The 12,530-nt window shown below is 37.9% G+C and overlaps 3 protein-coding genes across 4 annotated transcripts; 1 reads left to right on the forward strand and 2 right to left on the reverse strand.

The window, feature by feature from the left end:
* The first annotated feature begins 444 nt into the window (after positions 1-444).
* On the forward strand, positions 445-1,617 carry LOC107560505 (regulator of G-protein signaling 9-binding protein-like). The gene is made up of 2 exons (XM_016244706.1): positions 445-757; positions 932-1,617. Exons 1-2 carry the CDS (start codon positions 556-558, stop codon positions 1,465-1,467), a joined length of 738 nt encoding a protein of 245 aa, XP_016100192.1. The 5' UTR covers positions 445-555; the 3' UTR covers positions 1,468-1,617.
* Positions 1,618-1,720: 103 nt separating this feature from the next.
* Positions 1,721-4,323, reverse strand: ube2c (ubiquitin-conjugating enzyme E2C). Its single transcript, XM_016244715.1, has 7 exons — positions 4,268-4,323; positions 3,679-3,789; positions 2,858-2,885; positions 2,691-2,777; positions 2,358-2,562; positions 2,024-2,083; positions 1,721-1,902 (listed from the first exon to the last, which is right to left on the reverse strand). Exons 2-7 carry the CDS (start codon positions 3,777-3,779, stop codon positions 1,865-1,867), a joined length of 519 nt encoding a protein of 172 aa, XP_016100201.1. The 5' UTR covers positions 3,780-3,789; positions 4,268-4,323; the 3' UTR covers positions 1,721-1,864.
* A 257-nt stretch (positions 4,324-4,580) lies between these two features.
* Positions 4,581-11,168, reverse strand: LOC107560509 (deoxynucleotidyltransferase terminal-interacting protein 1). 2 transcript variants are annotated; one of them, XM_016244713.1, is made up of 13 exons: positions 10,841-11,168; positions 10,306-10,376; positions 8,794-8,890; positions 8,603-8,701; positions 8,446-8,511; positions 8,186-8,242; positions 7,766-7,827; positions 7,637-7,682; positions 7,492-7,550; positions 7,327-7,387; positions 7,180-7,251; positions 5,528-5,583; positions 4,581-5,432 (listed from the first exon to the last, which is right to left on the reverse strand). In XM_016244713.1, the coding sequence occupies exons 1-13, from the start codon at positions 10,901-10,903 to the stop codon at positions 5,315-5,317; spliced, it is 927 nt and encodes a 308-aa protein (XP_016100199.1). In that variant the 5' UTR covers positions 10,904-11,168; the 3' UTR covers positions 4,581-5,314. The 2 variants fall into 2 exon arrangements, with proteins under 2 accessions (XP_016100199.1, XP_016100198.1); XM_016244712.1 differs by having other exon boundaries at positions 10,829-11,168.
* Between the last annotated feature and the right edge of the window lie 1,362 nt (positions 11,169-12,530).

Here is a 12,530-nt window from a genome sequence, read left to right on the forward strand (position 1 = left end):
CGGCCTCTATAAAAGCTTTGGAAAAAAGAACATAGGTGAGCCTACAAATACAAGGAGGTTGGCAGAAGTGTCTCCAACGGATGTAATCACGCTGAGAAACAGGACTGTCAAAACAACTCGCAACTTTCCGAAGGCTATGAAATCAGACGGATTTCTTTGAGGCTCAGTTACCAGTAAGTAACTTTTTTCTTTTATACAATTTTAGGCAAACAAATGGGTGTAGCCTTTAAATTGAATCAGAAATAAGGCAAAATAAAATGTTTCAGAGTGGTGCAACCGTTTTTAAAAGAGAACTTAAAAATAATTAACCAGGCGGCAAATAATTTCTGTGTGTAAGCAAAAAAAATGGTTATGGTCTATTCATTTAATTGGGATTAGATCGAGAAAAAGTAAAACTACAAGATTTAAAAGTTTCACATCATATAGTTAAGACCAAATCGACGCCATATATAATTTCAAATATTTTAGTTCAGAATAGGCCAGACCAATTCTGATATTGAGACCAACAATAACTTAAATATTCTTAAGTTTAGGTCGTTCACCACAGGAGTGGTAATGAGTCGCTGGCGGCAGTCGGTTGTGGAAATCCAAACCAGAAAGCGGCAGGTGAATGAATGCGAGCGGGCACAGGCCGCCCTGAGCAAAGTGACAGCCTGCTTCCAGCAAATGGCCACCTCCCTGGGGAGCAACATGGATGGGAGCTTCCTTAGAGAGGAGCTGGAAGAAACCAGGACAGTCGCTCATAAAATATGCTCAGGTAAGACTGAACAAATAAAAACAAGACAGGCAGGAAACAGTTTGGCGATGCTAGCGGTGCAGAAATTTTACATTGCCCTTTCAGTATTCTGCACTGCAAAAACTAGCGGCTGGCCATATTCAATTACGACACATTCAGACTGTTGAGAGTTGACTTGATCGACTCGTGTTTCAGGGCTTCACCGGAGGCTGCTAAGTCTGCTGATAGAAATGGAGCAAGGACAAGAGGACAAAGAACAGGTTGAACGACATTGGGTGATCTTTTTGTCCAGTTTGGAAAACTTCCAGCGGGACCTAAAGAAGGTCAAAGTCTTGCAAGAGATATTTCCTCTGACCCAGCGCAAAGATCGACAAGCCCTCATCAACGCAGGTTATGCGGGTGGAACTTCGGAAGTAGCAGCTCGGGCAGCCATGGTGCAAACACCATGGTTATCAGTAGAGGAGACTGCAAGCCTAGACCTGAAGAACCACATAGTGGAGATTGATGTTCTGCTTGAAGAAATGTTTCAAAGAGTTAATGTTCCACTGTGGTCCGTTGAACCCACACAAGAAGCCTGGGTAGAAGGCATTTCGACCCAAGATGGTGGGCAAGAAGAGGATGAAAGCTTGGAGGACATCATGGAAGTGGAGGTGGTGTCCCAAAATAGTACATCAGGTTGTTGCAATCACCACAACTGCAAAGTAGGCTGTCTACTATGCCTGCTTAGCTAGGTTCTGAAACTGGGTTAAATATAAGTTTCGAAATCGAGACACATTCTGCAATAACTTTTTTCCCCCCAATAACACAAGTTACAATTGTTGACCATTATACTCTGTAAACCTTTAAATTAAACAGAACATTTTTCAAACTATATCCTTGCCTGATCAGTTGTGCACTACAATGCCTTTTTATTCTATAGATCAAAAAACAAAACAATATTTAACATTCTGGTCTTATTTTCCCTCCCTTTACTCCAATAATTAGGGACACAAACTCAATTCAATCAGCATTTTATTCAGGCAAGTTTAATACATGGAAATAATATACACAGAGACCATTACAGAAAATGTACATTATTACGAACAAGAACAGACACATAAAACAAGAGGCAGATGTTAATGTTCATGGTCAGTTCTTGTAGGTTGCGTGCAAATGGGCTTTGAAGGCTGCAACAAAAGGGATTAGAAATGCGTTAGATGCATAATTTACCAAAACACTGAACTAGAAACAATTCTCTAAAAATACTGCAGTTTCAAACAACTGCTTGACTCTGGCATGATCAATTACCTTCCTGATCATCCCATAGTTCAGCAGCCGCAGAGTTCATTGGACTATCATTGTTGGGTTCTAAAATAAGAAATTCATGAGTACAATGATCCAGACAAGACAGCTAGTAAATTACTTAAAACAAATCAGAACAGACATGCTGCTTTACATAACAGGAGAAAGTAGATGACCTTACATGAATAAAGATCTGAATAACAGTTTTCTATTCATCAGGGCATAATCATAGTATCACAAAACGGGTTTCATGTTGTGGCCAAATTTCAACTCATGAATCGAAAGTTATACAAGTTTCTGAATTTTGCTCAGCACTACTCGTATCAAAAGCATAACCTACCTCCTAATAAACTCTGAACGGACAATAGAATGGAGCGGACATCATATAGTGCAGACCACTTGTCCTTTAAAATGTCTAGGCAGATGAAGCCATTCTCATCAACATTTGGGTGGAAACATGCAGTGATGAATTTCACCCGAGGGGCGTTGTAGGGGTACCCGCTAGGAAACTCCAGTGAAAGTTTGTACCTCAAACCTTCATAAACCTGATCAGGAACAAAAAAAAAAAAAAAGATGGTTTTAAGTATAATCTTCCAATTATCTAGATTAGTATGTTGCACATAAGAAACCCATTTCCTGACATCACGGGGAAGAAAACAACAGTTCTTCTTACCGTTCCTTGAGCTCCATCTATTGTGCCAATCCATTTGAAGAGATTGTCAGACTCTGGAAACGCTGATATGCCCTTGTCTCCGGACATCTGCATTTAACAAAGCACGGAGTTAACAAACTACAGTTAAAAAGGCCAAACAAAATACCAGCTGTATAAAAAGGTCCCACCATTAGCGTCATCAGCTCTTGTTGAAGCCTACGGAGGGAAAGGGAGAGATTGAAAATTAACATGAATAAACAAAAAAAAAACAACAACAAATGCAATCACAACACATACATATATATATATATGACTGTCATTTCAGACTCCAAAATTCATGCAAAAATGGTATTAACCGCAGTGAAATAAAATTGAGAAACTAGCGTCCGCTAGGCACAAAAAGTCCTAATGGATTTCCATTCAAACTACAAGTACTTTCTAGCTCTCAATTATGAATACCAATAACGTAAACGTTCCTGTTGGACATCACAACACATTTAAAGGACTTTAAGACATCTTATAAACCCCAGAGGTATTTCTTTAACATGGGAAGATAATCTGTGTATTGTTTGATTACATGCAAAGTTAGATGCACTGAATACTTTTGGTTGACAGTATAATTGGGGGGTAAAAAAAAAAAAAACTAAAATTTTATCAGAAATCATGCGTTACTCAGTATGAACTTCTTGTGACTCTGCCTTTATTACAAGTTCAATAAACAGTACTGAGCAGGACTCTTGCTGGCTTGATATGGTTTAACTCCAGTGCAATACACAGTATTTCAATACAAATACTGTTCCGATTAAGAATACACTTTTTCCAGCCGAAACTCAAAGAATAAACAAGCCTGTAGGAACTGTAGTTGTTACAGAAGAATATTGTTTGATTCCATTAGAATTTATTTCAAGTTTCAAGGCATCCTACATGCATTTCTTTCTGGGAACGGCCAGTGTGTCGCACACACAGAAGCGTTCAGTACATTTAAAGGGAATATGAGCAGCAATCAAACCTTTTAGTGACGGATCCTTTCGACACGCTTCCGCTAGTTTCGCTGCCCTTCAGCGCTGCTGTGGACGAGGCTGCCGCGGGGTCCATATTCTGAGAGGCCATCGCGTCAGATCTGCGATGGGTTTACAGGAGGAAAACACTTGCTGTTAAAACGCGCACACCTAACGTTACACCAGTCAAAGCGGGTTACAACACAGAAAGCTCGTTTGCGTTGTATACTTCGCGTTAGTGAGCTTCATGTCAAACTACACTAACCGGCGGAAGGAAACTGAATCGAGTGAATGGAAACTAGAGGCTGAAACGAACTGCGTTTTGAAGAACTAGTAGCACTGAAATTGCTTCGTTTTCGTCCTCGTGTAGTTAACGGGTTCTCATTCGAATGTGAGGTAACCGGCTATAGGCCTAGCAGCCGGTGAGAAGCTAAACAAACCGACGTAACGTTACATAAAAGCAAGCGTCATATAAAACTAACGATTTAAAACACATATCTATACCGCTACATAACAATAAAACGTATATAAATCATCTTGATATATATATATATATATATATATTAAAAGGAGTATGATTTAAATGATTCGTATTATTACCGGCTGTGTTCAGTGCAGTCGACAACAACGAAATGTTTAAATCACATCCCGCCCCCTGTTTAAACTTAGGTTGCCCAACGGAATTCTCCGCCTTCCCATCAGTTCAACCAATCAGAAGCACAGATTACGAACAAAGCGAATGCTTAGCAACCAATCAGCACTGAGCTAGGCACAACACTTTGATTTGATTGGGTAATACGGCCAGGTGGGTGTGTCTATAACCGTTGAGTAGCTTTGGTCATTCAGTGCAGCAAACGAACTAGTTTGACTACTAGTTACAAGTTTGCGTATTCATTTAAAAACACCATTTAGCACAAAACTGTTTATTGGTAAATATACTTGCATACATTAATAAACTGTTCTACATTTTCAGTTATAACAGACATTAGGTGAGTGTAACAGGTATGAAATTCATTTAGAAAATAATTTAAATACTTACCAACTCCCCACATTTTTAATTAGTTATAAAATCAGTCAATTACATTAAAAAAAAGAAAACATTTAAGTTACAAAAGATACTATAAGGTAAAAACCATCACGGCTCGTATAGTTCTGCTGAGAGAGAAGTAGCTTCTTAGTTGTTGCTTTTTTTTTTTAGAACAATGCAATATATTTAAAAAGAGAAATAAGTGGCAAATTAAAATAACTAAATAACTTCCATTTGAAAGCAGATATGACATTTCATAAAATTAATTTGTTTTAAAAAAAATAGGACATAGACTCACACATAAACACACACACACACAAAAAATCATTAAGGCTCTTCAGGTGCCTCATTAGATATTCAAGTATTTTAAAAACCAAAGCACACATTTGTTGCCAGAAAAAAGAAATCAGATCTACACCAGTTTAGACAATAGCGTGTGAAATGAAATGTGGCATTTTGATTTGTCAAGTAAACCCCCAATGCAACAATTTCTGGGCAACTTGATCGTAATGCCTGGGTCTACTATGAACATCGCACAAACAAAATAAACAATAAAAAGTTACAGTTATGATAAATTGGTAACACTCAAGAGTGTCCGTGGTCCAACGACTTGCGTGGCACTATATGACAAGATCATTTTCTGATTTCTGTGCTTCCATTGCCTTCTGCATCTTCTCCACCATCCATATTGGCACTAGAAATGGTTTCAATTCATCCAGCTTCAAGTCAGGACAGTCCCTAAGATTCAAAGAAAATTTCATGATGCATGTTGCCTGTAAAATTCATTCATCAGTCTTTCATATGTTTTATTTAGTAAGAAAATGTTTATTTACTTGTAGTCTTCACTTCGGGCAAGATCAAGAACATCCTCTTCTATTAGCAGATAGGCCTGAGAAGAGAGAGTTTAAATAAGACGATGACCAATTGTAATACACCCAAAAATGAAAATTTGCAGAAAATTCACTCACCCTCAGGCCATTCAACATGAAGATGAGTTTGTTTCTTCATCAGATTTGGAGAAATGTAGCATTGCATCACTTGCTCAGCAATGGATGCTCTGCAGTGAATGGGTGCCGTCAGAATGAGAGTCCAAACAGCTGATAAAAACATCACAATAATCCACACCACTCCAGTCCATCCATTAATCTTGTGAAGCCAAATGCTTGTAGAAAACAAATCCATCATTAAGACGTTTTAACTTTAAACCGTCTCTTCTGGCCGTAATCTATAATAACGCTTCCTCCAGTGCAAAAGTCCTGTTGTCTCCTGTTGTCCTCTCACATCAAAATACACAAAAATATTTATTTAGAATAAAGAATAGTTTTTATTGTAATTGTTGCTTGATCTGTGCATATTTCTCTCCTTATTTAAATGGAACACTCCACTATTTTTGAAAATAGGCTCATTTTCCAACTCCCCTGGAGTTAAACAGTTGAGTTTTACCGTTTTCAAATCCATTCAGCCGATCTCCGGGTCTGGCGGTAGCACTTTTAGCTGTAGCTTAGCATAGATCACTGAATCTGATTAGACCGTTAGCATCTCGCTCAAAAATGACCAAAGAGTTTCTATATTTTTCCTATTTAAAACTTGACTCTTCTGTAGTTACATCGTGTACTAAGACCGACGGAAAATGAAAAGTTGCGATTTTCTAGGCCGATATGGCTAGGAACTATACTCTCATTCCGGCGTAATAATCAAGGAACTTTGCTGCCGTACCATGGGTGCAGCAGGCCTAATGATATTACACAGAGCCTGAAAATAGGCTAACTTCCGTCAACATAACCAACTACACAAACTTAGTGCCGATCACGTTGGAAGTTACCTAGCTGGGGACTATTTTCAGGCGCTGCGTAATATCATTGCAGAAATCATAGGAAAAATATAGAAACTCTTTGGTCATTTTTGAGCGAGATGTTAACGGTCTAATCAGATTCAATGATCTATGCTAAGCTACAGCTAAAAGTGCTACCGCCAGACCCGGAGATCGGCTGAATGGATTCGAGAACGGTAAAACTCAACTGTTTAACTCTAGGGGAGTTGGAAAATGAGCCTATTTTCAAAAATAGTGGAGTGTTCCTTTAAGACCAGATGGCTTTTTTACTGGAGGAAGCAATATTATGGACTATTTTGGCCAGAAACAAAGTTTTGAGTTAAAATTGTCTCAATGACGTATTTGTTTCTTACAAACACACAGCTTTTGGCTTCACAAGACATTAACTGACGGACTGGAGTGCTGTGGATTACTTGTGGATCATTGTGATGTTTTTATCAGCTGTTTGGACTCTCATTCTGACGGCACCCATTCACTGCAGAGCATCCATTGCTGAGCAAGTGATGCAATGCTACATTTCTCTAAATCTGTTCAGGTGAAGAAACAAATTAATCTACATTTTGAATGGCCTGAGGCTAAACATTTTATTATTTTTTTTCAGGAAACTCATTTTTGGGTGAATTATTCCATATTTTGAAAACAGAATGTCCTCACCATCTTTCCACCGGTGGCTCTCATGTGCTGTCTTTCTGAAAGCCAGTGTTTGTCCTGAGCATCAGCGGCATACTGAGACAAAAAAGATATTACCTCCACATGAACACAGAAAAAGCTTAATGAATGCTCAGAAAAGACTAAAAGTACCTTGAAGAGCTCTGCATGTTTGATGTAGATTCTTCCTCTTGTACCGCCCATTCCCAAAGCCCTGAAATTATATTAGTACTTGTTGAACGTATACATCCAAACATCAGCTATTGTGAAATATATAATATAATATAATATAATATGAGCAAACCTATGTACACTTACTTATTTGCCCTGGATCCCAGAACGAATGTGCTGCTCTCAGTCAGTCTGGATGGGTCCCACTATACAGACATCAACACACTCACATTAATATCATATAAACATTTCAGTATCAATTATTATGCTATTTTAATCCAAATGCACATACCTTAGGTCCTTCTCGCTTTATTGGCTCGGATATTTTGAGTTTTGCTCTGCGGAGGATGTTTAAAAACTTCAAAAACATAAGTCTTTAATATGTGGAGATATCAGATAAAGGAAACATAAGGACACTTACGCGGTGCTGTACGAGGCTGGTCTGTCATACTGTACAACAGTACCTGGAGGGCGACCTTTCCTCTGAAAATATTAGAATGATTTTTTTTTGTTAACAACTGTTTTATTGAGTTTTTACAGAAATGTAAAAAACACAAAACTAGAATCAGCTATACAGGACATAACCCATAGACCTCAAAAATATATATAATAATAATAATAATAAAATAAAACAGTAGTAATACTACTAAAATAAAAATATTAGAATGATTTCTGAAGGATCATGTGACACTGAAGACTGGAGAAATGATGCTGAAAATTCAGCTTTGCATCACAGGAATAAATTAAATTTTACAATATATTTAAAAAAAAAAACAAAAGAAACCCAGTTATTTTAAATTGCAATAATATTTCCAAATATGCTATTTTATTTTTTTTATACCTTTTTAGGGATGGGACTGTCTCTCTGGCCAGAGGTGTCGTCTGGCTGCCGTGCACGCTGTGAAATGAAAATCGATAAGAAATAAAAAATAAAATAAATAAATAAACAACTTAGAACTAAAACAAATTTAAAAAAAATCAGAACAGAAAAATGTCTGCTACAATTCCAGATACATGTATAGTTTTTCAGGTAAGTGTGCAGGTTTTTGCAGACTAATTAACATATTAAATTCAATTCTCGAGGAACTGCGTAACACTTACCTTCACTGTTGGGTCAACACTGGGTTTCAGGGCCGTTTTCTCTGTACCAGGAAAGAGCTGTTTTGCCTAAAATAGAAACAGAACATCAACTCATAATTTGACTTACCACTAATTTTAGCATTTATATTTGTAAAAATGTGCATAAATCATGTTTTACATGTTCCAGGCAGTTTCTGCAAGCATCTCTGATAAGCTGCTCGGGCTGGACGTCAACTCCAACATTCTCTTTCACATTGCTGGCCGCTTTCTCAAAAAACTGCAAAGAAAAGAGTAAAAAAAAAAAACATGATCAAAGCAATTTAAACACACGTAACCAGTGCCAAAATAATAATGTGATCGATCAATCACCTTCATATATTTTCTGAACACAGCACGGATGTCTTCATTGAAGCTGGGCTGCAGAACGGTCCGCAGAAGATCCATGGAAATGACCGGGTCTGTATAACTACACACAATGACATTGATGTTTTGAAAGAACCACAAATCTCCTACAAATGACTTCATTACAGCACATTATCCTGCGATAGGACAAAGTAGTTTAACAATGAAAACAAATGTTGCACTTCATCTTAAAGGGGTCATATGATGTTGCTAAAAATAACATTATTTGGTGTATTTGGTGTAATGAAATGTGTTTATGTGGTTTAAAGTTAAAAAAACACATTATTTTCCACATACTGTACATTATTGTTTCTCCTCTATGCCCCGCCTTTCTGAAACGCGTCGATTTTTACAAAGCTCATCGGTCTGAAAAGCGAGGTGTGCTCTGATTGGCCAGCTGGATAGTGCGTTGTGATTGGCCGAATTCCTCAAGCGTGAGACGGAAATGTTACGCCCCGCACCATACTGTGGTGCCGTGTCCCGGTGCAACGAGACATAAACAATAAAACCCATTATAAACGAGGCATTTGTTGCATCCAGTGGGGACATCATTACTGATTATAATGACTTATATTGTCTTTTTACGCATTCCATCGTGCCGCGTAAACATAAAACCATGTCTGTATTTGTGATCGGAGAAATGACAAACAACAAGTGCTACTCTACACTGCTCAAAACTCGCGTTTGAATCATCAGTGGCAAATTCTTTAAATGAAAACGTACTTACGTGAGTCAGAACTGCCGACATTTTAGTCTAACGTTACTCTCCCAGGATCAGTAAACAGGATATTTGGGTTAAACTGTTCTGGAACAGTGTTGTAAATACCACTGATTTGTAGTTGTGTCCTCTTTTGGAAGACCAAACAAAGTAGTTTCGCTTTCACAACGAAACACACAGCGGCCTAGCGTGACGGGAAGCCCCGGCTTAGCATGCGCTGAGGCCGGGATAGAGTGAGCTGAGGCGGCGGGGTCGAGATCCGACGGATGAGCGGCAAACACATGTGACGGACCCTGGGCTGGACTCCGCTTTGTCCACGGTGAAAGTTGATGTATTTCCTCAGCGACCAGCACGGATCAGCTCTAAGCATGACGAAGCAGATATCGTCCTCTTTTGGAAGACCAAACAAAGTAGTTTCACTTTCACAACGAAGCACACAGCGCCTTCACGACATGGCGGCAGCGTCAACAAAACTACAGCGAGAATAAAAGTTACGCCTTCTTTCTTTGCGTGAACATTTGGACGGCGTTATGCAAATCTTCCCACATAGTGATGTAGATATGTGGGGGTGTGTTAGAACGAGCCGTTTTAGGTAGGCGTGGCTGACTCTTAACTTTTATAAAAAAATATCTCTTTGGATTTGAGACTTTAGTCTTTGTAACTTTACAGATCTTCTTTATGCACCAAGAGCTTGTAACACTCCAAAGAGAAATTGAAATCGCATCATATGACCCCTTTAAAATACCTATTAGTGGACTTACCTAACGGCCATCTGTGAGCGCCGTCCTCTGCGATGCACCTGTCTGTGTTTGATCATGATGTTCCAGGGATTCTGCCATTCGGAAAAACATTTTCATAAAATGTAAATGGCCATTACAAAAAAAGGATGCAACAATCAAGTTCCAATCAGGACAGCACTCTTGCACGATTAATAATATAATGAAAGTTCCATTAATAAATAATTTATAATTGCAAGTTTATGCATGTAACTGAATGGTTTTACTTATATATATATATATATACACTGCTAGATAGTTCTTAAAAAGAAAAAATATATATAAAAATAAAATAATTATATACAACATGCATAGATAGCTAGATAGTTCTTAAAAATAATAAAATAAATAATTAAACAAAACATTACTGTAATAAGAATGCAAAAATTGTTAATTGCCCTAAAAACAGGATTCATTTTATTTGTGCACAATATTTTTCTTTTATATATTTTTGGGTGAAATATGTTCAGTTATGGTGCATAGTTTACAGCGACTGAGTTTGACTCACCGCTGTCTGGACCTGCTGCTCGCTGAAATCCTGCTGGAGCCAGTCTCTGCGTCCCTCACTCCTCTGGGCCCCCATCACTCACAATCAATATATTCTCAGCGGATCGATGAAGATCGACAGAAAGCTCCAGGGGTTCGTGATGCGTGCGCACTTCACCGCTGCGAGCTGACAGCAACTCAATGCAGTCAGATAGCCGGCGAGCTAATTCAGACCCTTCTGAGAATAACAAGCGTTTCGAAACAATGAAGTAATCAGAAAAAACACTGTTTGTCAGAGTCCGATAGCTCGATGAATTGTCAGTCGCTTCCTCAAGCTCACTAATGCAGTGACGTAAACAACGTTCTGGCTCGAATTTCAAAATAAAAGTCCAAGATCGGTAGTGCGCATGCGCACACGCACCATGGGCGTGGTCACGCGTCAGACTGTCCCACGGAGCGAGCGGCCATCATTGTTGTGGCACGGAAGACGCTTGTTTGAGGCGAAACTATGCATTTACCATGACACTAAACTAATATATATATATATACACACATACACACACCAACTCCAAGGTACTTTAAATTATACCAGCTATACATAAAACCTGGTATTATCATGGTACCATGTCCAAAATAAACAATGGTAATATCATGGTACTTTTTGTTAGTGTTACTGTACAATGTTACTGATGACACTTCAAATATGTACAATAAATAGGCCAGAGATTGGTGCATGATTTCAATATTTTACTGAGAGCTTTTCTGATTCAGAGGAAAATCTTTATACCACTTTAGGTGATGGGAAATGCCACAACACTGATAATATACAGATAGAAGAAAAATTATATAAGCACAGACATATTTACATTCACTGAATCTTTGTCTTCATCAGAATAAGATTACAGGGGAGACATTCATGGCATTTTAGAGGACACTGAATCAACAAACGCAATGGCGACCAAATATAAATCAATCAACATGACTGATAAATACAAATCGGTTAAAAGCCTAGTGTGGCTAAACGTACGACTAATTAAACGATACAGATCTGTACAATTTAGAATTTTTTTGGTAATGAAAAATATCAGGTCATGCAAGAAATGTCTTTGTAAGAAAACAAAGAGCAAAAAAAATAAAAAGCATTATAAAAATAAAGTTATGAATAAATGGATGTTTTTGCTGGTTACACTATGCATTACTGACGCGTTTGTACACGATTCTACTTTAAGATACAAGATAAATTCCTCCTCTTTTAATAACACTTTGGTTTAGTTTAAAACAACTATTTCATCAATTCTATAATTCATAAACAGCTATTTAGAACCAAAACGTTAAATTAAACAAAAGCATGGTGAAAAAGACATCTTTTGTTTTCTTTCCAAATAAACGCACAAGAGCCGTGTAGGAAAACGACAAACTTCATAGCCATGTTCTGTACAACATCTACAGTTTTGCTGGTGATCCACTCTGGGATTGAGAAATCCAACAAGTGCCCAATGCTTCAACCAAGGATTATACTGGATTTTATAAATGGCAAGATGGGTTACATTACACGTCAAACCACTAGAATGCTTTTAAACTTAATATAAAAGCCATTTCCCAAGTTTGGCTACAAGACAATGTAGTCCACTGAATAAAAACAACCAAACAAACCTATACTTTCTTACAGATGGAAGTGATTGGGCTTACAAAATGAATTTCTACATACGTACTCGCAGGGCAAA

The sequence above is a fragment of the Sinocyclocheilus grahami genome, unplaced genomic scaffold, assembly GCF_001515645.1.
Source record: "Sinocyclocheilus grahami isolate Dianchi unplaced genomic scaffold, SAMN03320097.WGS_v1.1 scaffold731.1, whole genome shotgun sequence".
NCBI classification, from domain to species: Eukaryota; Metazoa; Chordata; class Actinopteri; order Cypriniformes; family Cyprinidae; genus Sinocyclocheilus; species Sinocyclocheilus grahami.